The sequence below is a fragment of the Ictidomys tridecemlineatus genome, chromosome 11 (assembly GCF_052094955.1).
Source record: "Ictidomys tridecemlineatus isolate mIctTri1 chromosome 11, mIctTri1.hap1, whole genome shotgun sequence".
Lineage (NCBI taxonomy): Eukaryota > Metazoa > Chordata > Mammalia > Rodentia > Sciuridae > Ictidomys > Ictidomys tridecemlineatus.
This window is the reverse complement of record NC_135487.1, coordinates 13,144,459-13,168,781: the sequence shown is the minus strand read 5'-3', so window position 1 is coordinate 13,168,781 and position 24,323 is coordinate 13,144,459. Positions and strand designations below refer to the sequence as shown.

Sequence of the window (24,323 nt, the reverse complement as noted above, 5' to 3'; positions counted from 1 at the left end):
CTCCTCCTGGGTACCGCTCTTTGGGCACCGGTTCCAGCTGCCCACTCTGGGCGCACATCCTGAACCTCTGAGCCAGGGCCACCGCACCTCCTCTGAGGGCCTGGCCAGGACCTCCTTCACTTCAAACACGGGCAGTCACTTCTAGGGCATCTCTGGGTCTTGCTCTGCATTTCCCAGACCCTGGAGACTGGCTCATGGTGTCAGCCCTTGTCTTGGCAAGAACCTTCCACACCTTGCCTTGCTCTCTTTCTATCCCTAAGGTGCTATGCAACCCTCATCCCGATCCCTCTACCCACATCTGGATCCTAAAGAAACCTTGGCAGGTCACACACATTGATGTGATGGGAAGTGTGATTTCCAACCTCAACTGGACCGTGGGTGCTGCTCAGCAGGTCTGCCATTTTCTCCTCCCTTCTCTCTCCTTCTCCTCAGTGGCTATTTCAAACCTGTCTTCCCTCCTGAAACCTCCTACCTCTCCCCCTTCCTCCTCCATCTTGGAAGATAATCTTACTGCCCTCTGCAGAGAAAAAATAGAAGGCATCATATGGAAACTTTTATAGCCGTCTGCCGTCAGACCTACAACTTGCCTGCCTTTGCTTTCTCCATCCTGTCAGTTGGAATGGAAAGGGGCTGTCCTTGGATTCTGTCTGAGGTTAACTGCGCCTCCACAGGGCCTGTCACACCATGTGGTCACACATACACACTCTCACAGTACTCCAGGACTTTTCTCCTGCTATCCCCTTAACCTGGAAGATTCTCCCCCTTCCTTTGCCTAATTCCCATTCATTCTTCATGTCCTGACCTAACAGATGAAGCTTTTCTTCCAAAATTAATTTTAAAAGAAGCCCCAACTGGACCACTCTCTGCCAGGTTCTATTCTAGACTTTTGGAATATGCAGATGAGTAATTTAGTGGCTGTATTATTAGAAGGCAAAGGTACTAGATATGTAAGAACCATAGATTAGTTATCTAGCTCTGGGGCTAAATGTCTACTATTGCTCCTCAACCCCCTGATGTGACCTTGGATCAGACCCTGCCTGGCCTGGCCGTGCAGGTGTGCAATTTTGATATGAACAAAACTGAATCTTCAGAACATTCAGTTTTGTTGAGAAGACATATTGCATGCTTATAGAGTTACAAATCAGATTGTTTTCAATACAATTTGAGCCAGGGCTAGAGGACCAGGCACGGGCTGGACGTGATCCTGTGTGGATGGGCATAGGCAGCAAGATTTTTGAGGCGGTAGTGGGTGGGGAGGGGATCATGGTCGTGTTTCTGCTCATCTCAGAGAGAAAGCTCTTGATTTGTGGCAGCTGCTGGTGAGGGCCTGGGCTGGGCAAGCCTGTTGGGATGCCAGCTGTCACTTGCCCAGCAGGAGTCTTGTGGCCCCAGAAAGGTACAGGAGTTGGCAGTTTTAGGAGCCCATAGTTTTGCAGGTCGGTGCTTATGGCTTATTTCTTGTTAATGATTCTGTCAGAAATATCTAAGCGATGCCTTCAGCCCTTCAGCACCCACTCAGAAAAGATTAAAGTAGATTCTTCATCAGCTATTTTAATATCACCTAGGAATTATGTAATCCTTTGGAGAAGCAAATGGGCTTCTCACCCCCATGGGTGTGCGCCCTTGGCAGCGCACAGTAAAGTGGTCATTGTGCCCATGGTCTGTTCGTGCTCAACGGTACGTGTGGACCCCCCTTCCTTTCCATCTCTGTCTCACTCCACTCCCCCAGTTCTCTCCCGCACTCCAGCCAGGTGTTCCCCAAATGGACCTTCAGCTTTCTCGTCTCCAGCGTCTTTGCTCCTGCCTGTCCCACCTTGTTCCCTTCCTTGAGGTGAACCTAAACTGCCTGATCCTTCAAGGCCCTTCTTCCCTGAAGGCCTTTCCGGACTACTCCTCCTACCCAATGTCATGTGCTCCTGCTGGTCCCCTCTGGTCCAGTGGAACATGCCCAAGATGGCAGCATTCAGCTCCTTCAGGAGACACCATTGACTCCTTTGCTTTAGAAAACACTGTGCTCAGGACCCCCAGCTCATTAGGGCAGAGCTGTGTTGGAACTCATATCCACCTGGTTCCAATGCCCACTCTGTACCCCAGAACCCCACTCTGCCCCTTCCCCACATTTCCAAAAGCACTGTATGTGGAGCTGCTGTTGAGCTGGTGGTAGGTGTTGCAGGCAAGGTCCCTGGAGTCAAAGCTTGCATTTCAGTCCTGGCTCCACCACTTGTCAGCCAAGGACCTTCCCTTCTCTGGACCTCAGTTTCCACATCTGTAGAATAGGATTGCTGGGAGGGTGGAGTGAGATAACGCCTGGACAGGTCCTAGCACAGTGCCTGGCACTCGGAAGTGCTTAATGAAGGTTATGTTGCTTTCTGACCATGAGGTTCTCCTTCAGTGGGTTATGAGTTCCTCCCCTTTGCCTAGGTGCTGCCTGCTGTGTGGTGGGTGCTCAGCTAATGAGAATTGAATTAGTAATGATGGTGATGTTCATCCATGCTGGCTTTTTTCCTGGGAATCCCATGGGCTGCCAGCTGATGCCCCCAAAGCTAACCGGCTTGAGGTCCCTCAGGCCCAGCTGAAGGCAGAAGGTCCAGTTTTTTAGAGACTTGTTCTGAAAGAGCGTTTGGCCCCATTTCCAACTAGCGATTTCTAGACTTCAGTGTCTATACCCAGGGTCTTTTTTCAGTGGGAGGGTACTGGGGACTGAATCCAGGGGTGCTTAATCACTGAGCCACATCCATGGCCTTTTTTATTTTATTATCATTTTTAAAATTTTTTAGGCAGGGTCTCACTAAATTGCTTAGGGCCTTACTAAGTTGCTGAGGCTGGTTTTGAACTTTTGATCCTTCTGCCCCAGCCTCCCAAGCTTTTGGGACTGTAGGCATGAGCCACCACACTCTACCTGTACCCGGTGTCTTGCTCTGGGGCTTCTTGATCCCATGAGACGTTTGCATTGAGGTCCTGGATAACCTTCAGGAGGAATGTGAACTGGGTGGATAATCTAGTTAACGAGGCTGAGCCGCTGGTACCTTAGTCATGTCTCCTGGTGAATCAGCTTCCTGAGGGCATCTGCCGGAGGGAAGTTTCTAGATAATGAAGCTTACCCCTTGAAGTACTTTAGGGCTTTATTGTTTTCCCCATATTGTTGGAAAATATCCAAAAATGAGTTGCCTACTTTCGGGTCTCGTTGAGCAGACTCCGACAAGCACTGCCGTTACCTTGGCAACTGTCGGCCAAGTGCATCTACCTTTGGGAGTTGGTTGAATCTGTTGGTGCTCCTTGGGGGCTGGGCAGGACCACTGTCTCCATCTCAGAGGAGGAAGCTGAGCTTAAATCCTCTGACAGGAAATAGGGCCAGCTCCAGGCCTCTCTCCTGTGGTAGGATCTGAGTTGCTTGCTGTCTGTCTGTCTAGCAGCTCTGCACAGAGCACCTTGTCCTGGCTGCTCTGGTGTAGTACAGCTGATGCCACCAGCCATCTGCCCCCACACACAGTGGCCCCAGGCTCCCAGGCCTCCATGGTTACTGGTTTATCTTTCCTCCCTGGCCTTTCTACCAAGAAAGCCATTCTGGATTCCATTCCTGTGCAACAGCTGGCTCTGAAAGGGGGTAGGGGTGAGGGGCTTGTTAGAATTGTGAGTAAAATAAGTCCGCTGTGGCATCTGCGGCGCTGTTTGGGTGGCTGGGTCTTCCCAGCTGTGTTTTGGATAGGTGCAGCCTTTGGGCTAATGGTTCACCTAACTACTGGGTGAGGAGGAGTGCCCACTTTGGGGGTCCGGTGCACCTGGGGGTAAGTCTGGCACCTGTCAATTCGCAGGGCCAATGACCTAACCTCTGCCAGGTTCAGTTACCCTCAGTGATAAACTGGGATGGATAACATAAGCCTCACAGGGAATATCCCAAGAGGACTCACGGAGACGACCTGCGGCCTCATGTTGGTACTAGGTTGGTTGTAGGTATTGCTTTTGTCTGTGTGACTCGAAATATGACAAGACAGTGACCATTCACTCATCCACTCATTCCTCAGGTATGTATATGCCCCCCATCTCTTCTTGCCTAGTTTACTTTTGTGTACGATGAAGAAGATATCCTAATAGCAATAACAGCAAACGTGACGTGGTCAGTAACCTAGCAGGGTGTTAAGGGAGTGCAATATATAAGTTGTCCTCTTCGTCATTGGTATTCATTGTGTCAGGCACCGTGCTAGGTGGGTGCTAGGGATTAGGAAGTGGATAAAATGGCTGTGACCTTGGTTCTCATGGGGCTTTGCAGTTTATGTCCATCTTACTTTCTCCTTCGCAGAGTCCACCAGGGTTTCAGTGCTGTGTGTTGAAAGATGGATCAATGAGTTGTGCACATAACCCGGAGGGGCTCCCAGGGCCCCCCACTTGCTGCAGGAGTTGGTTGAATGTGGCTGCCCCTCCCTCTCTGGCTCTCTGGCCCTGAGCTCTTGGTTTTGTCTCAGTCCCAAACCAGAAGTCAAAAGGAGGGAATCGCATCTGTCTCGCCCAAGCCTTAGCCGTGGTCTCTGAAAATGCTGAGACCTTCCGAATGCCACGGGGACGAGGGGTCTAGGTGGGGATCTAGTGAGCAGGAGGAAGCCCTGGGTTTGGAGTTAGGGACAGAAGGTAAATCCTGGCCCTGCCACTTGGTAGCTGTGTGGATTTTTTTCAGATCATTTCTCTCCTCTGAGCCCCGGTTTCCTCGTCTGTCAGATGCGACAGTGATGGCGCCTGCCTTGAAGGGCTGTAGGGAGAAGGAAATGGGAGCAGAAAACAGGCCCAAGTTCATTCAAGGCCTCCTCCAGTGCCCCTCCTGAGGGAAGCTCTCTGTGACCCCCCCCCCCCACCCAGGGTTCACGCTCCTGCCTCTGAGCACAAAAGACATTTATTTCTACAAGCTCCAGAGCGGTGCTCCCAGCTCCACGTGAGCTTCCTCTGGGCTCCCTGGATACAGACTCAGACAGAGAAGCGCATTGTTGGGAGCCTCCCAGGAGGTCCAGCCATTGGGAACTGAACCAGGCAAGACTGGGCGGAGGACAAAGTTGCCTCAGGGGTGGGGTGCGGGGAGAAAAGGCTAATACAGTGGGAGAAATTGACCCAGAAGGAGAACCCTACTTACAGAGGGAGAAGCTGACGTGCATGGGGAAAGATGTCACGGGGGGAGAATCTGACGCTGTGGGAGATGCTGGCAAATAGCAGGAGAAGCTGATGCATAGAGGGGGGAGCTGATGCAGGCAGTCGCTGAGGTCTTGGCCAGTCCTCCAGGGAGTTCTGGGGCCGGCAAGGCCTCTTGGAGTTATCCTGAAAGAGGCAGGGGACAAGCCTTTAAACCAGCACCCCAGCCAGGCATGAACTAGAAACCACCCTTTCCCTTCTCCCCTAAGGGGTCATAACCTCGAGACATAGAGTCCCCTGCAGCAAGGGGCAGTTCCCAGGGAGTGAGGGTGGGGAGCAGCTGGCATGTCCTCCCTGAAGATCCAGCTAAACATGGAAGAACCAATGGAGAAGTGAACCCAGACCTTCTGCCCACACGGCGCTTAGGGCTATATTTGGTCTATACGTATTCGGTATCTGCGGCCAGCTTGGCAGCCTTGCTCGGGCCAGAATCTTCTCATTAGCCAAGCACGCAGTTGGTGCTTAATAAGAGTCTGTCAGATTTCATTACCAGTAGCCAACTTTGACCCCTCTCTTTGTCTCTTTAAAATACCATCGCCTGCCCATTCCAAAGATGTCTCTCCTTTGTGCACCAAAGCTGCGCACAATTATATTTTTCAAACTCAGAAGAGAAAAGGGAAGCAAAAGCCTGTGGAGATAGAACCTAATTTTAAAAACATCCCGCATAGCAAGGAAAGGAAGGGTGGCCAGCACACGACCTGGTCAGGCCTCACAGCATCCACCAGAATTTTGCCAAAGAGGGCAAAATAGTAAACGCACTTGGTCACCCCTCCCCGGGCTCTGCGGCAGGCTGGGTGTTTTGAAGTTTCCCTGGGAAACTTTGCCACGGGGTGAAAATCGAGCTGCAGCTCGGGCACCTGCCAAAGTCTCTAGGCTCAGCTGAGCTATTGTTCACCCTCCAAGTCCTGACGTTATCAGGCGTAACCTGATTTATGATGGGGCCCATGTGGCTCACTGGGACACAAGACCCCATTCTCCTCCATTGGCCCATGGGCAGTGTGCCTAATCTGGGTGTCATTACCACTGATGGTAATGAAAACTCGAGGTTTTCCTGTTACTGTGGTTTATAACAGGTAACAGTCTTATTTTCATTGTTTCAACTGGTTCCCACAAGTCCGTGGAGTAGACAGCTGTAGGATTATAAGGAATTGGTTCAGCTTCTCTGGGCCTCCGTTACCCCCTCTCTATGTGGTCACAGGAACTCCTAAGATGTGAGGCTGAGTCATACAATACCCGCCAGGCCCTTCGCATTCTTAATAAAGGCTTGACGTTACTCGTAGGGATCATTAGTCTCACTTTACAGGAGGAAGCCAAGTTTTGGAGAGACGAAGTTTACCACCAAGACACCAGGGTTTCAAGCGGGGAAAACCCCTGGACAGAGATGCAAGCGGAACCAGGTTTCCATGAGCTGGATCGCCACCGTCAACAGTGTAGGTGTCATTGAGAACAGAGGGACTCCTGACTCCTCCAAAGGAAAAAGAAAATGTTGAAGAGGTGGTGCTGTTCAAAGAAGTTTTTTTTTTAAAAAAAAACAAGATACTTGGACTTTTTAATGGAATCCTTCTTATTTTTTAATATTTGGGTCTAAAAACCAGGAAGGATATTATATTCAGAGAGAATTGAAGAAAGCCCTTCCGAGGCCTGCACAGTGACTGGTTTGCACTCATATGGCCTCGTCTCATTCCAGTCCCTTCTTCCCAAACAGGAGTTCCACTGGCAGACAAAGAAGGTGGGACCCTGGCTCCCTGGACCCTTGCTGTCCTTGGGGATGAAGGTCATTGCCCTTCCTGTTGTCCTTATCTCCTGCCAGATAGGTGGTACCAGGATGCTGTCCTCGCTCTTCCATTGGGGTGGCCCCTCCTGAGGTGGCACTGGGTGAGGGAAGGCCACAAGTCACCGAAACAGGCTGCCACCAAAGCTCTGCTTCTGCTTCTGTTGCGGAGTGTGCTGACCTCAGTGCCGAGACCTCATAGAACTTCTAGGATGTTGCTGGCTTTGTACTCAGAAGAGGCGCCGGCTGTGCTTCTGACCCTGGGAGGGTCTTCCTTTGGATGTTAGTTGCCTTTATTTAAAGTTTTGTGGCTTCTGCACAAAATGGCAGGCACATATCTGGCTAGTTTAGGTGTGGTGCATTATTATCAGAAAGACATTCTAACGATGACTTAAGGAATAACTGGTCACTGTGAGTCATTGTGACCAGGGGAGCAGATTGCATTCCTCTGCAAAATGAAGAAAGGCCCCCTAGGAAAAGGAAAATTCGTAGATTTATTCTGGATTAGTTGAGTAGATATTTGTCCAAATCCATTAAAAAAAAAAAAATGTCTGTTTCAGCTGTATAACAGTAACTTTCGGGTCCCTAATCTTAAAAATGTCTAAGCCACCCCTAGTGGTGGAATTGACAGCTTTCAAGGTCATGGTGTAACAGGAACCTGTATGCAGGAGGGGTCCCTTCTGTAGCCCCACAGCATGTCCTGAAGAGCTGCAGCCCGAGAGGGGTCCCACCTTTCTCTAGGGACTGAAAATGACCCCCCTTGGCTCAGGTCGATGTAAAATAAGAAAAGTTCAAAGCCAAGAACGCCAGCCTCTCTGGATATCATCATGCATTTACAATTTCACAGAAAAAAAAACAAAATATGAATGAGTTAGGAAAGACAGTCTCAATCCATTTTTTAAAAAGGCAAACATAGGTGGACCCAGAAACTTTTCCTCCTCGGAGAGTAGAAGCACCGACTCCTGCCTGCAGCAGGAGGGGGCTTCTGCCACAGCAGTGAGGCTTCCAACAGGGCAACGAGGCAGGAAGGCGCCCGGGAAAATGTCCCCAAATTCTGCCTTTGGTTTTCTTCTTCAAGTTCATGTTTTGACTGTATTTTTATTGCAGAGTTAATACTGAGTACCGGCAGCAGCCCCTCTTCACCTTCCCTGGAACCTATTCCTTTCCTACACGAAGGTGTAGCCACTCCCAAAACTTGGGTGTTCATTCATCTAGGTCCTTACTCTGCCCCTCCCCCAACCTGGAAACATTGTAATGGAAAAATAATACCTGCTCATTGTAAAAAATAAAAACAAATTGCATAGCTGTATACAAAACAACTGTTGCCCTTCGGTTTCTCTATCCACTTCCTAAATCCCATTGTCTAGAGATATTGCTATTAAAGACAATATATTTTCAAAACACCTAATTTTATTACCCACCCTCCATTGGTGGGCACGTGGGTGGTTTCCATTGTTCTGATATCACAAACAATACCGAATAAACATCCTTGTATATATTTTTGTGCCCGCTTCTGGAAGCGTTTTGTAGAAGTAAAAATCACTGAGTCCACATGCATTTGCTATTTTAAAATATGGATCGAGGGTGTCTCTCCTGCCTCGTACATATTTGATTTCTCCTTTGAGGTTGTAAATGCCTGATGATATCCGGAGGGACTGGCATTTCTAGCTTTGAACTTTTCCTGTTAATGTTGTGTCAGACCTGAGGGGGCTTCTGCCTCCAGTGGTGGTTTTCTACATTTGAGGGGAAGGCAGTGGAGCATTGTCCTAAATGTCATGGAAACTGGGTGCTCATCGTGGGTTAGCAAGAAACTCTGTGTGACGGGGTAAACCTGGTCCTATTTCTTCCCCAGGAGAGAGGCCGATGATCCCAACCAGGCCATCACTTTAGGGACCTGGTGACAGCCCCCCTGCAAAGCCCCCTGGTGGGGGACACCAAGGCTGCACCATACTCTTTGCCGCTTTTCCTGTTCCTTGTTTCCTCATTGTCAGTGACAGTCCCCACCCTCAGCAGCTTCTGGCAGTTCAAGAGGATGGTCAGCCACATCACGGGAAGGAGCGCCTTCCTCTCCTACTATGGATAGGACTGCTACTGTGGGCTCGGAGGCAAAGGGATCCCTGTGGACGACCCAGATAGGTGTGTGCAGGGCTGCAAGGCCACCTGCCATTCGATTTGCACTGAAGCTGTAGCTTGGAGCCAGAGAGGGGTGGGGCAGGGGGAGAACCAGGAGCCTTTCATGGCAAGTAGAGAAACCAACTCAGGCCAACGTAAGAAAAGACTGCAAGGGTCACAGGGTGGGACTTGAAGAGCCTGTGTCCGGGGCCAGCTTCTTGAACACGTGACCATGAAGTTGGCCAGGCCAGTCCTCCTAAGGGCCCAACGTGTGTATGTGCTGCTGCCACCACCTTGCCGTTTTTTAATTTTTTTTTAAAGAGAGAGAGAGAGAATTTTTTTTTTAATGTTTATTTTAGTTCTCGGCAGACACAACATCTTTGTTGGTATGTGGTGCTGAGGATTGAACCCGGGCCGCATGCATGCCAGGCTAGCGCGATACCGCTTGAGCCACATCCCCAGCCCTGCCGTTTTTTGACAAGAGGTCTGCGTTCCCTTCCACACCAGGCCCTGCATGGCACGTAGCTGTTCCTGTTCAGAGCACTAGAAGCTATTTTAAAGGAACTGTGTGCTCTTCCCCCAGTCCTTGGATTTTAGGATTACGGGTGTGGCTAGACTACCCTGCTGCCTCCTGGCCCTATTACATGTTCTAGGAGAGAATCCAAGTGGCCCAGTTTGGAAAAGTTGACCATCTGGGTGCGATCACACGGCCCGACCTGGATTCCAAGGCCTGCTCCTAAGGATGGGGTGGGCGAGCACGGCTTCCTAGAAGAGGTGACAGCTGGTGTCATCTGGGGAGGGTGTCGGGAGAAAACTGGGTAGTATGCGTGTTGCTTCATTTGAAGAAATAAGAAGACAAAGTGTTCCTTGCCACGTTCAACCTAGCTGGACAGTTATGTCCCCACCCCAGGGCCTGAAGTATCTCCTGCGCTTGGTGGTGGAACAGCGGACGGGCCAGGACGGGTGGTCTGCAGGAGGACTGATTTAACCCTCCTAGTGAATATAGGAGGTGGTGTCACCACCCCCATGTTACAGGTGAGGACGGGGAGGTCCCAGACCAAGAGCCGCCAAGCCTTGTGGTCCTAAGTGGCAAAACCAGGACTGGAATAGGATTTGCCTCTGTCATAGCCCGTCCCCTTTCCTTAATGATGTGTGCCTCCCGGTCCAAGTTCAAAGGCAGATTCAAAACTATGAGCCATAGATGAAGGCCAAGAGCCCGCCTGCAGATGGGAAAGGGAAAGGGGATGGAATCGCTGTCCTTGGCATTTCTGGTCTTAGGATCTGAGCCCAGGTTTATCTTGTCTTCTTACTGGCTGACCCTCGTGGTGGAAGAAAGGGGCAGAGACCAATCCCCTGCTGTTCCCCTGGCCCCGCCCCCCACCCCCCAGCCCCCAGCCAGCTCTGAGCACTGAGAGCGAGGACTGTGACTGTTCTTGTTGACAGTAGTCTCCTTCAAGACTAAAGAAGAAGATTAACATTAAACAGAGATGGGAGGGAAAGGGAGAGAGAAGGGAAATTGCATGGAAATGGAAGGAGACTCTCATTGTTATACAAAATTACATATAAGAGGAGCTGAAGGGAAAGAGGGGAAAAAAACAAGGGAGAGAAATGAAGTGCAGTAGATGGGGTAGAGAGAGAAGATGGGAGGGGAGGGGAGGGGAGGGGGATAGTAGAGGATAGGAAAGACAGCAGAATACAACAGACACTAGTATGTAAAAACGTGGATGTGTAACCGATGTGATTCTGCAATCTGTATATGGGGGAAGAATGGGAGTGCCTAACCCACTTGAATCAAATGTATGAAATATGGTATGTCAAGAACTATGCAATGTTTTGAACAACTAATAAAAAAAAAAGACTATCCCAGTGCTTGGCACATAGAAGGTGCTCAGGAAAAATGGCTGGACCGATGGAGGAGTCTCAGGGACCTATTTGAGTTCTGGGTCTATCATTCCCAGCCACATAATTTTTTTTTTTATCATTTTAATTATTTGTTTTTATCTTACCTCCCCTTAGTATTTTTCCCTAATTTGAACTGTCACTATTGCTCTTGAAGACACAGGTATTTTCAGCCTCCCCCCCCCTCCCCCTTTCACGAGGTCTCTATTATGTGTCCTTTGTCTTAGGGCTGTGATTAAACTTATTGTATCCACATGATTATGTGTATATTTAGATGATAAGGTTTATTGTTCCCTGCAGGGTAGGATATGTGCTAGGTCTCGGCTACTTAAGGGCAACCATTAGATGATTAGAATGTAAACTCCTGCTACTGCCCTGTTCTTAATTTGTTTTGTATTTCCAGGACAGCAGCTAACTTCACAAAGATTTGTAATCAAAATTGTTGGGTCTTGCAAATATCATGAGTATACTTTTTGTTCTCCCATCATTGCTTCAACATTCTTTTGTTGAACTAAACACTTAACCAGCAACTATTAAGTATCAGATCTATTAATATGATATATAGCAATTCTTTTCCTTTCTGCTTAGACACACACGCACGCACGCACACACGCACCCCACACGCCAGCCACATAATTTTGAGAAATTTGCCTTTCTGAATCACTTTTCCTCCCCTATAAGATGGGGACAATGACTATACTGCCCAGGGGACCGAGTCACCAAGGAAACAGCAGTAGGTACTAGGGGGGCTCAGTGGACGTTACTGGCTGTTTTAATTTATTTTTAATATTACAGTCGGCCACGGGCTCTGCATCCTCAATTCCACCAACCTCACATGGAAACTATTTGAAAAACAATGCGTCTGTTCTGAACACATATGGGCTTTTTTCTTGTTACTCCCTAAACAACACAGTATAATGATTATTTTCATAGCATTTACATTGCACTAGGTATTACAGAGGACATGGGTAGGTTATAGGCAAATATTATGTCATTTTACATAAGGGACTTGAGCTTGAGGACCTCGGCATCCTCAGGGATGCGGAACCCTTCCTCCTTACTACTGAGGGACAACTGTTTTAGTAGTAGTTCGCCACTCTGGCTCCAGGAGGGGAGGCAGGTGAGTCCCTTGCTGTTCCACCTGAGGTCCTCCAGCCGATTCCCCAGGGACCTTGCACGGATGCCGTCTCCCTCTCATCTGATCCCAGATGCTGTGTGACGCATGACTGCTGCTACGAGAGGCTGAAGGAGTCTGGCTGCCAGCCCGTGTGGAACAGCTACCAGTCCCTCATCATCAACAAGACGGTGGTCTGTGAGTAGCCTTCTCTGTAGGGAAATGCCTTAGATTCTGGTCTTTCCTTAACCACTACTTCCTTGTTGACCCAGTGTTCTTTTAGAAAATGAGATTTTTTTCCAGATGCTTTGAGATGGAAAGGGGCAAGACCAAGGACCAGAGCTCCTTGGAAAGGGCTTGTTTTTATCTCTCATTGGTCTCTCTGCCCAAAGCTGTATTTCTAGCACCTGGCAAATAGTACCTGCTCAATAAAAAGTTGTTGACTTGAGATTTCATTGTCTTTGCAGCTTCCCTTGGCAACTGTTGCTGTTGCAAACATTCTTCCTTATTTCTGTCATGTGTTAACAAAGCAGCTCAACCGTCTTTCAGTTGAGCAAACACTCGTTAAGGGCAACTGCATGCCAGGCATGCAGATGGGTGCCATGGGGGACACAAAAGTAACTAGGAGGGGTATAAGAAGGGAATCCATAGGATATTGAGGCCACTGAAAGAGGTGGGAAAAAGCCAGAGTGGGCAGGTACACTGAGAGTCCACCCACGGGGAACGACCTGGGGTTCCGGAGGTGTGGATCGGCTGGTGGGGTGTAGGTATGGGTAGGGCAAGTGTGGTCTAAAGAGCAAGTGGCTTTGGCAGTAGCCTTCTGTGGGTAGCACCCATTCCAGCCTGTGGTCTGGGCCCCCCATACAGGGTGGGGCTCCCTTCCTAGGGTGGGGGTGCGGGAACACCTTTCCTCCCCGGTGTGATTATCCATAGTGAGGGTTTCTGGAGCTCATCTGTCTCCGTGAGGCCAGGGAAAGCCATCCCAAGGACATGCACCCCCCCATCCCCCCCATCCAGAGCGCTCAGTGTGCTGACCCGGGATTCTAACTCGGCTGTACCAGACCCAGGGGTGGGACTGTGAGGTCTTCTGGGCACCAGCTGTGAGGACGGACGTGGGGTAGACTGGAGGCTCCGGCAGACACTGGCTGGAGAAGATCAGCTTCAGCTCCCCCCGCCCCCCATGAGTGCTCCCCTGACCGGAAGCACCCCTTTCCCCAGGGGAGCTCAAGCAGGCTGCAGGCTGGACTCTCTGCCCAGGGTCATCCTCAGGCTGAAAGCCAAGCACCTCTTCCCCCGACGGCCACACTGGGAGAGGGGAAGGTGGGGGGTGCCCCAGGACGTTGTTTGCTTCAACACAAGAATGACACCTTCTTGAGGCCAGGGGCTGTCTGCCCCATGAGGAGGGGCCGGTGACTGTCGGTTAGAGAGGGACGGATGCCTGGCAAGGTCCCCCGACCGTCCCCAACCTGGTTCCTGGTCGGTTTTGCAGGGCTCCCTCTCTTCATCTTGGTGAAGGTGTCAAGTGCCCCTGACCGCCGTCAAAGAGGCCCCACTCTTGGAGAAGAATGCTCAAGGGCGCCCTCCTCTGATGGCTCAGAAAGCGCAAGGACGGGGAAGAAGGGAACAGGTGGTGTCACGGGAGGGCAGTGGAATCAGGGGGTGGAGAGAGGCTTCCTCACTGGTCAGAGGCCCAGACCAAGCCTCCGCTCGGGCTGCTCACAGGGTAGAGGGCCCGAGGGGACACTGTACCTCAGGAGACGGGAGGGTGCAGGAAAGTAACTGGGGGTGGGAGGAGGCGGGAGCCCCACCAGGTGACACATGTCCCCTGATTGGCGTGTGCCGGGTGGTGACGAGAGCTGGACTGGCCAGCTGGTGGCCTGAGCTGTGCTTTCCTCACTTGCTGCCCCGAGCCTTGCCCCGGGCTCCACAGTCTGGAGCCCTCCCTGCCCAGGGGCCTGGCACAGGAGGGACTGTGTGTCAGCACCAGGCATCAGCAACCCCCAGCAGTGAGCCGAGAGCCAGGCCACCTGGGCTCTTGCTGGATCTGTGGCTGCTGTGTGTTGGGACCCAGGCACAATTATTCACCTGCCCAGTATGCACTGAGCACCCCTGGGTGCCTGTCCAATGCCAGCACTGTGCCAGGGCCAGGCACAGAGCAAGGGCAGGCCAGGCTCCTCCTGTCCTGCGAGTCACATTCTTATGGAAACTCCAGGCGGCAAGATAGATGCTCTACATGCAGCACCTTGAACCCCAGCAATGGGCCTCTCAGGTGGGTACTATTCCCTCCACTATCAAAGAGGAGGCTGAGCTCAGAGAGGTTGAGTCACAGCCATGGTCACAGTCAGGGAAAGAAGAGTTGGGGTTCAGAGCCAGGTGGGCCTGCCCCCCACCACCCTGCCCTGTAGACGGTGCCAGGCTCATGCTTGTTGGAAGGACTCTCACACAGATGTAGGCCTCGTGATGTGCAGCAAGCTAGTCAGAAGGTTCAGCCCTGGCCCAGGGAGGGCATCGAGGGCCTCTCTAATGGCTCAGATCTTCCCGCTCCTGCTAAAAGGCGAAGGAGCCAGGCAGAGCCAGGTCCCAGCCCCGCCTCCCCCCTGCCAGCCTCCCCCCTCCCAGCTGGGCCTTCGTCTCCCTGTCTATACAGCGGAGCTCATCACCAGTGTCTCACAAAGTGGCTGGGAGCACTGAGGAGAGTGACCTGCTACAGCGGCTGGCCCGCAGTGGCTACCCAGTTAGTGCCCTTCCTTTGGGACACAGCGATTTCCCGGTCTGTCCAGGTTTCCTCTTCCCCTCTACTGGGTGGGAAAGCACTGGGCGGCCAAGGCTGTTCCGGCCACTCTCCTGGGGTAGGCCCCCCTCCCTACTCCCTACCCCTCAGTTCAAAGAGCTGCCCTGCAAGGGTTAACCCCTCCCCAGCCTCCCTTGAGCTCTGAAATCCTGCACCCAAGCCTGGTCCCATGTTGCCTAGCAACCAGTGGCTGCTGGGGAGGGATGTGGTAGGTGAGCGGGAAGGAAAGGCGCAAAACAACCTGGTCTGTCCACCTAAATGCCACCAGGAGATCAATGCAGAGACAGGCCTCTGACAGAGCCCAGGGGCTGGTTTGCTGGCAGGGGACAGCTGCCCTCCAGCAGCCTGGGGGGTGGTTCTCCCTCCTCTGAGTGGGCTTACATAAGTACTTGGCATTTGCAAGGGACTTTAAGATCACCGGCAGTGACACCCCCCTTCACCCACGCATGCACGCATGTGTCGTGTAGGGAGGAGCCCAGCCTTGGAGACAGACGGTCGGTTCTAGCCACCTGTACTGCTGTCACCTCCGTCTCTGGGCCTCCGATGCCCCCTCTACCAGAGTGGGAAGGCGGAAGTGGCAGCTTCTGGGAGTTGAGTTTGCAGAGACCTTTGTCACCTGTGTGAGCCACAGATCGGGAACCAGATCCTGGCTCCTGGGCCCTGGCACAGGCTCCTTTGGCTGGTGCCCAGGCCACGCAAGGGCAGCCTGGAAGGCCGTCAGCAAACGCTGCGGGGGCAGACCAGCCATCAGGGCGGAGAGCAAAAGGGACAGACGCCACCCCTGTCGGGAGGGAGCTTCCCTTCTAGGGGCAAGAGCCCACGACCTGGTCGCCATGGAGACACATTCTGATAGGGAGCAGGCTGTGGGCAGCTCACACAAGGTGCCAAGCTGGGGCCAGGTGCAGGCCAGGGGCAGGGGGCCTACCTAAGTGGCCGAGGGAGGCCTGCGAGGGGGGTCTGAGGCTGGTTGCCAGTGGCAGGAGCCTTGGGAAGGAAGGGAGAGGGGGCTGGCGCTGCCCCAGGCGGGAGCTTTGTTCTGGAAAGATTCCTGTGGCTGCTGTGCACAAGCTGGGAGGGACAAGGAGGAGGCAGCTTCTGAAGCCCTGTGGAGGGTGACCGGAGTTTGAACTGGGGTGGTGGCATGTGCCGGCTGTGCTTCGGAGGTGCAGTTGCCAGGACCTGCCAGCAGGTGGGAGTTGGTCTGAAGGAGAGGGCGGCTATTGGGGGCTGGAGGCCTGAGGCCATGGGTAGTGGCGCCATCTACTGACCTGGCGAAATGGGGGAGGAGCGGACCACGGAGACACAGGGGGTTTGGTATGAACCATGGAGACACAGGGGGTTTGGTATGAACCGTGGAGTCTGAGACGTGCTGTGGTTTGGACATGGGATTGGCCCCCAGGGGTTCTTGTGTTGGCAGCTTGCTCCCCAGAGTGGCCATGTTGAGAAATGGGGGACTTTAAGAGGTGGGGCCCATAGGAGGTCACTAGGTGTCTGGGGGTTCTGGAAGAGACTAATGCAGTTCTCACGGGATGATGCTTAGTTCCCACAGAGGGTTGTTTATAAAAGCAAGACCGGCCCCTCCCGGGTCTCTCTGACTTCCGTCCTTGCTGTGTGATCTCCCCCTCTGGCCATGCTCCTGCCAGGATGTCATCCACCTCAAGGCAGCCAGGCAGGCCCCACAGAGCCACCACCTTGCTGTCTAGACTTTCAGCCTCCAAACCTATGTGCTAAATAACCCTCTTTCTTTGTAAATTACCCAGCGTCAGGTATTTTGTTATAGCTATGGAAAACGGACTAATAAAGGAACGTGTCAGACATCCAAGGGGTCGGCCGGCAATGAGACACTTGCATTGAAGTCTGGTGCTAAGGCAGAGGTCTGGGCTGGAGCTGGGAATCCAGAAGATGTGAGGTGCTGAGACATTCTGATAGGGACCAGGCTACCAAGAGTGCCACTTGGTAGAGAATTGGGGGAAAATTTGAGCCCAGGCTGGGGGCACAGACAGGCCTGGTGAGGGTCTGGGTTAGCCACAGGCAGGAACGTACACCTGTGGCCTTCTCTCATTCCTGGAGATGTACTTCATGGAAAGGGAAAGGACATTCTGAAGCCACCAGTTCTTTTCTTTGTGCCTCAGTTTCTCCCGCAGCGCACTCCAAGATGCAGGATCTGATCTAGGTTTGCTTTTGGGAGGAGGCTCCCAGAAATGGCGTTTTTGGCCCAGGGCTGCCTCTTCTTCCCCGTCGTGACAGACTGAGGGGTGGCAGTCCCCAGTGAAGGACCGTTGCTGGAGAGCCACTTCAGAAGGGCCAGGGGCTGGGTGAGCTATGGGAGGTGGAGACGGAAGTCAGGGAGGATTTAGGAAGGACAGGGGGACGAGGGGGAGGGAGAGGGCAGTGAGGGAAGGGAAGGAGGAGGCCTGGGAGTTGAGATGCAGGAGAGGAGAGAGGAGGAGAGGAGGGGACAGACAGAGACAAGCAGGAAGAGAGAAGGACGAAGGAGTGGGGGGGCTGCCGCTGCCGCTCTGGGAGGGACAGCAGAGGGGGGAGCCGGGCCTGGGGAGGGGCCTGAGGGACCTTGACAGCTGGTGGCAGATGGGGAAGGGGGAGTGGGAGGGCAGAGGTGGCCGGGGCCTCAGGAGGAGGGGGAGTGGCGTGAACATCCCTGGCACCTTCCCGAGGGCGAGTGGCGAGGGGCAGCTGGTGTGGGGTGGTGACATCTGCCTTGAGAAACGGCGCCTGCAGAAGGGCGCGGGAGGACAGCTCCTGCCGCCAGGTGGACGCTGCAGAGGAGGACGGCGGACAGCCTGCAGCCACGCCGGTCCCCTGACAGCCACCGCTTCTTCCTGTCACGGCAGCAGTGGGCCTGGCAGAGTGCCCTGCCCAGGAGCGCAGCCGCAGGAAGGAGGCACTTCTGTCCGTCACCACTTTATAGAAAGACACCGAGGAGGACTTCCCAGGTCACACGCCAAGGCGTTTGGTGACCTTCTTCCTCACTCCAACCCCACAGACTCAGAGGGAGTTAGAGAGAACGGGGGAAGCTGTGCCACAGACAGACAGACGGATAGACAGACAGACACACACACACACACAGCTAGGACCCTGGACACCTAAGAAAAGGCCCCATCTAGTGGCTGCTCAACCCAAGGACAGACACTGGGTCCCCGAGGCACAGGCTCCAGGGCTAGGAAGGCCACCAGCCCCTTGTCACTCGGCATCTGCTCTCCCGCCGTCCTTTGGCACTGCCACCTCGGTGCACCTTCTCCTCCAGCCCCTGAGGAAGGGAGGTTAGAAGTGAGGCGAGTTCCCTGACCTGAGGGCGCTTACACTCTGTAGATAGAGAGGGACCACCAAGGTCTCCTGAATAAGTGACCTATCCGGACAGTAGCCAGTGCTCGAAGCGATAAAGCCAGGGGTGGAGCAGACAGGAGCTCCCAGCCCCCTCCCACAGGGATCCAGAAGCGGGGAGCCCTACACTCTCCCCCTGCCCAACCCCAGATTAAGATGCCAGGCAGACCTGGGAACCTGCCTACCACAGATCTACCTGGGAGCCCTGGGGACAGAGCAGAACTATTGGGAAATGGGATTCTGGGAGCCACACCTGGTGTCTGGCTCTCATTTGCTCCAGGGCTGCCCCCTGGACACCCACAGGTAGGAGCAGCTCGATGCTGGTTTCGTGTCTTGGGTCAGGAGGACATGTCAGCACCCCCTGCTGCCACGTGGATTCAGGAAGATGCCAAGAAACGGGAAAGAGGGCATCAGAGGAATCCCAGATTTCCATCCCCGTTTAGAAGGCTCTGGTCACTCCAGACTTAAATTCTAATAAACGTCCAAGTGATCTCATCATCGGGGCGGATTCTGATGTTTATGGCCCCAGCTGGACCTGTAGGTGGCAAAACCCCCGTGATTGTCCTTGCCTCGGGATATCCTCACCTCTCACCTGCGGAGCTCAGCTTAAGAGCGTGTGTTCCTAGCAAGAGGCCCGTCTCCCTTCCCACCTTGCGTCTGAACCGCGTGTGATTCACTCAGAACGCAGAAGTGGTGGAAGTGACAGGCCCTAGGTCTCGGAGGTCCAGGGCACTTTGACTCCCTAGGACGTGGGCTCCCACTGGGAGAAGAGGCCTGGGCTCACCTGCGGAGAGATGGCGCCCACCTGGGTCAGGTACACGTGTGCGCACTCGCCCCAGGTCAGCCAAGCTGACTCTGCTCTGGCCACACACTCATGAGACAGCGACCGCCCAGCTGGTCACAGCATGCAGAGCTGCGGGCTGCTGAGAGGCTGCTCTTTCAGGGCAGGACGCTGTGGCGTGGCTCGTCCTGTCTTTATTAAGTGGAGATTCCTGGGCCTCAGCACTGTGGCAGACACAGAGCCCACTGAAACATGGTGACATGGTCCCTGCCCCTTCCCTGGTAGGTGTGGGAGGAGGGGGTCAGACGTGTCATGAAACACACGAGGAGCGGTGCTCATTTCCGTAGGTCACCCAACACATATTTATTGGGCATCTACTATGTGCCAGGCTTGGTGCTGGGCAACAGAGGTGTAATGAACACACACACACACACACACACACACACACACACACACGCGCGCGCGCGCACGCGCGCGCACACGCATGCGCGAACAAAATTGAGTGTAAAAATCCTGGGGGAAATGCTGAGCCATGGTGGCTATCATGAGTTCATGCCGGAGACAGCCAGTCAGCAGGGCTGGGAACCAGGGCCCCTGGGCTGGCCTGGCTCAGCACCAGGGTCTTGCAGCAGCCTGGCCTACTTCCTCCTTCCCTGCCTGCACCAGTACAGAAGGGGTCACCGCAGAAGGGAAGCTGAAGCCAGGGAGCATCAGGGAGGGTCTGGGGGGTCTGTGAGAAAGACAGGGTGGCCGGGCAGAGCCAGCAGCACCTGCCCTGGAAAGTCCCGACCACAGCAGAGACCAGCCCCAGACAGGGTGAAGGAAGAGGCTGGGCGGGAAGGCTGGCCTCCAATGGGAGATCCAGGCTGCCCACAGGGCCCCCAGCACCTCGTCTGGTAGGAGAAAGGACGGGCCTGGTTGGGTGCCAGCCTGTTGGTGTAGAGCCTGGTCTAAGAGGACAGAGGTGGGGCTGTAGAGGGCCGGCTCCATACACCGGCAAATCTGGCTGTCCTCGAGTCACTCATCTGTCCTGAGGACAGGCTCCATGCCAGGCCCCATGCTTCTGGTAGAGAAGTAAAGGTGCATCACACCCGGGCTGTCAGACCCCAGGGTGGCGGGACATGGCAAACAGGCTGGGCAATCCCGGGGGGTCCAGGAGCACAGGCCCTGTCCCGCAGGCTGGGGAGGCTTCCTGGAGGAACGTGGGGCCTGACATCTCCTCTGAGACCTGAAGGAAGAGCAGGCCTTGGGGAGGCTCCCTGGGGGCGGGCAGAGCCTCCCAGCCAGAGGCGCCCACAGCAGTCCCCTCCTCTCCCTACCTGCCTTTCCCCACCACAGCGGAAGCTCCTTCCCCATCTCGGCCCCTCCAGGCCCCAACCCGGGGTGTCAGAGTCTCCTTCTCAACTCTTACAACCAAGCTGTGGGACCACCTTCCCCTTTCATCCCGACTCCACATCCATAAAATACTAGGTCGAATGTTTGCATGAAAAAATAAAACAGGAGGAGGAAAAATCTAGCCTCTGAGCACTTACCACAGTCTCTGAGTCCCGCCCTCCTGCCAGAGCCCGCTCACCTGGGCCTGGGTCACTGCAGCCGCTCTTCACGCTTCTCTCCGCAGCCACCCTGCCCCCTCCATCTTCTCTACACAGCATCCCGCCAGCAGGATGCCAGGTCCCAAGCCACCCCTGCTCCTACCCCCCACATCTTGCCGTACGGCCAGCCTCCCCACAGCACTTCGTACTGTCCTCCACCTGTGTGACCTTGAGCAGCCAGCCTCTTGCCACCCAGGGTCTAAGCAAGATGGGCGCCTGTGACCAAGGCTTAGCTGCCAAGTGGAGGAATGGCGTGGTCTTGGGGACCTAGTGATGTCAGCTGCCGTGGGGGCACTGCTGTGAGCTCCAACCACCAGACTTTGAACTCCCTTTGGATTTTAACCAGCCACCTTTCTCGATGTCTGGGTGGGTAGAGCAATGGGCTCTCCGTGGAGGGTGGGGGTTGGGGCTCCACACCTCACCCAGGAGTGCCGGTCACTCTTTGGGGTAACTGTATGTGTGGAAGCCAAAGGAGGCAGAATTGCTCTTACCTCATCCCGCTCTGGGACACCACAAAGTCTGGAAGGGCCTGCGACCGTGGCCTGCAACATGGGTGACAGTCAGCCTGTGAGGAGTGGGTGGCTGGGCCTCTGGGTCACTGAGTGCACAGGCTGGTGGCTCAGGCTGCTGGCCAGGCACTGCTGAGCCACTTAAGGGGCCCAAGAGCCTGAGTGAGGGAGTAGGGGAATCAGGACATGTCCCCAAGCCTCAGTTGCTGGGTCAGACAGCCTCCAGGGACTGAGAGCCCACGTGGAGCCGGGCCCTTGGGATTCCTGAGCAACCTGCAGGCCTGGGAGGTGAAAATCCCCAACTGACCAAGGCAGGAGGGGTCTGGCTCAGGGCCACCCGGGTGCAACCCAGTGCCACACCTTGAGCTCCTGGCTGTCTTGTTCCAGAAGAAACCAAGAAATGGAGGTCCGTGGGGAAGGGCTGAGCTAGGAGGCTGCCCCCGGGGTCAGCGCTGCCCTGCTGGGGGCCTGGTTCTGGTTCTGGCCGATGCTGGGGAGGGCAGGAATTTCTCTTGAAGTCGGGGTGAGCAGGGTGAGGAGGCTGGAGGGCCTCACGCGAGCCCCCACTCTCTGGGCCTCAGTCTCCTCACAGCAGTGAACATCAGCCCCTTCCTGGGCGCTTTCTCATCCACTGTCTTACTGACCACCAGGGGGACCCCGGGAAGTACTTCTCCCATTCCACGGAGGAACCTGGTCACAGGGGCCAGCTGGCGGCAAACCGTGGCTTCTGATTCCCCGTCTCTCGCTTCCCTTTCTTAAATGGCGAATGTTGGACCCGGAGCTCGCTGAGGTGAAGGCTCAGGGTCAGAGGCAAACCTCCGAGACCTGGAGTCGTTTACTTGGCTTCTCTGGGCCTGATTTATAAGTGAAGCTGTGAATGGCCTTGAGCAGCCCCGTCCCAGAGGCCACCCGAGGATGAGTGAGAGACGCGCTCAGGGCAGTGCTGGAGGGCAGTAGCGCTGGCTGGTCTGTCTTCCTACTGGGCCCTGGACCCCCTGCCGGCCAGGCCGGTCCAGCAGGGCTGCCCTTGGCAGGGTGACATATTTTGGTTTTGTTCTGCTGTAGGCTCTGCCTCCAGAGGCTGGAAGCCTTGGGATTTCTCTCCAGACTTTGCTTGTTGTCACAGTTGGTGGCATCAGCTGCTTGTTAGGAAGCCACAGCTGGGGAAGCTGACAGCCGGTGTGGCCGTGCCGGCCTCCGGGAAGAATTCACGGCCAAGGCCAGGCCCAGGGAGCGGTGGCTCCAGGCCCAGCTGTGACCAGAGTCAGGTGAGGCCTCAGGGGCCTGCTGTGCTTGAGGGCAGTGGTGTCCTTGGAACCTTCCTCTCTGCCTCCCTCCTCTCCCCCTCCCCCCCCTCCCCCTTGTCTGTCCCCTCTCCCCTCTCCCCTCCCCCCCACATAGAGGGAGCCAGGTTTTCCTGCTCAGCCACAGCTTTGGTTCTACCAGGTTTCCGATTTGTCATCCAGGAGATGGCAGGCAATCCACCTCCTGCAACCCCTTCCCAGCTTGTTCCTGTTTCCCCAAATCTGACCTGAGGACCGTCCGTCCATCACACGACTGAAGGCCGCCACTCATCAGCTCTGACATGTCCTACGTGCCAGACCCCATGCCGGGTGCTCCCTTTCCTGACAGTATTCTGTCCCCAACCCTCTGATGTGGCTTCATTATTAACCACACGGTACCAAAGGGAGAATATTGAAGCTCTGGTGGGGTGACAAAAGCCTCCCAAGGTCACGTGGCCTGGGAGAGTCAGAGCTGAGTGCCACCCAATTGATGCTCTTTGTGACCGGTGGCCTCGATGACGACAAGATGGCGGAGGCGATGGTGAAGATCTTCTTGGGCTCTGCTGGGCATTGTCTCCCCCTGGGTCCCCCTTCACTGCAGGTCCAGGGAAGAGGGGCAGGCAGTGTGGACAGCACTGGTGGTGACCAATAATGTCCACGAGGTGTCGCCCAAGTCCTAGGAAACAGTTGGTTCTAAAGGAAGGTCTCCAAGCTACCGATAGGGGAAAGGGGAAGGGAAGGGAGGAGTCTCCGCAGAAGGGAGCAGACAGACCTGGCTCTGGGTGGAGATGGCAGCCCCCAGGTCAGCAACCAGCCCTCCCCTCAAGCCTCAGCGAGGAAGACTCACCAACCTGGAAAGTGTGGCAGGATGTCCCCAGGGTGGGAGAGGCCCGGGGTGTAAAGCAGGGAGCGCCCCTTCAACAGTGGGACCTGTGCCCCTCCCTGGCACTTTCACCCCCAGGGGCAGCCAGATGGCAGCCGGGTTCCACCCTAAGGGCCTTTGGAGCACCTCAGGACTGCCACAGTTAGGGGGTCATCCCCACACCACCTGGCACCAGATACAAAGGTCATGAGCTCCCACTTCTGCTCCCCTTCTGGCCTGGGCTCCCCAGAGCTGAGGCTCAAGGCTCAGTCTTGAACGGCTGAGTGGGCCATTGGTACTGAGTGGCCCCTGAGTGGACAAACCAATGGGTGGCCCGGGCCAGGGCTTTCCACCTTTAAGGAATTCAGCCCAGGAGTCCCTCCTTCTTGCAGTGTCTCAGGAAAGCTCTGTCTACACTGCAGGCTACCCAGGCTGCTCTGCTGAAAGCCGTGGTGGTGTGGGGAGCCCATTTGTTCAGCCTGTGTCTCCCCAGGGATCACCCCCACTTGTCCCCAGGGAAACCCATGGATCTGGAGAACATTGGAAGCAGCCCCTCTGGCCACCATACCCGAGGATACTCACACCCAGATGACAAGAACCTGAGTAGGGAAGGGGACCCGGCTGGGACTCAGGACCTGCTGTCCTGCCGCCTTCTCGGGTGGCTTCCCTGTCACTGACGCACTTCCCTTCTAAGAAGTGTTTGACCTTGGAGCTGACGAGGGACACCTTCTCCTGCCTTCCCTGACCCCTCCCCCACTGGGCGCACAAAGCCCCGTCTCCGTGGCTGGCACAACACGCCTGTGACCCTTCAGGCCAGAGGTGTGGTCCCGTTTCACAGATGGCACAACCGAGACAGCAGAGCTGGAAAGAGAACAAGATTGGCCAGTACCCAGGACCTCCTCACTCCTCCTCCCTGCCAGGCTGCCCGTCATTAAGGAGGTGCCAGCCAGACGCTCAGGATTCCCAGCTTGGTTTATGGCCCGTGTGACTTTGGCAGGTTGCTTTCCCTCTGTGGGCCTTGGTGGCTCAGAGGAGGGGATGAGGACGGCTGAAACTGGAAAGCCTTGGCCCTGGCTTGCTATCACTGCCCCAGGG

At 54.7% G+C, this 24,323-nt stretch overlaps 1 protein-coding gene and 1 long non-coding RNA gene across 2 annotated transcripts; one reads left to right on the top strand and one right to left on the bottom strand.

The window, feature by feature from the left end:
• Positions 1-2,165: 2,165 nt before the first annotated feature.
• On the top strand, positions 2,166-12,528 carry Pla2g2c (phospholipase A2 group IIC). Its single transcript, XM_078025475.1, is given in 3 exon segments — positions 2,166-6,986; positions 8,941-9,079; positions 12,163-12,528. Coding segments are annotated over 3 exon segments (297 nt in total). The 5' UTR covers positions 2,166-6,940; the 3' UTR covers positions 12,275-12,528.
• Positions 12,529-19,317: 6,789 nt separating this feature from the next.
• LOC144367921 (uncharacterized) lies at positions 19,318-22,418 on the bottom strand. Its single transcript, XR_013427548.1, has 2 exons — positions 21,391-22,418; positions 19,318-21,116 (listed from the first exon to the last, which is right to left on the bottom strand). It is a non-coding gene; the product is annotated as an uncharacterized LOC144367921 (long non-coding RNA).
• Between the last annotated feature and the right edge of the window lie 1,905 nt (positions 22,419-24,323).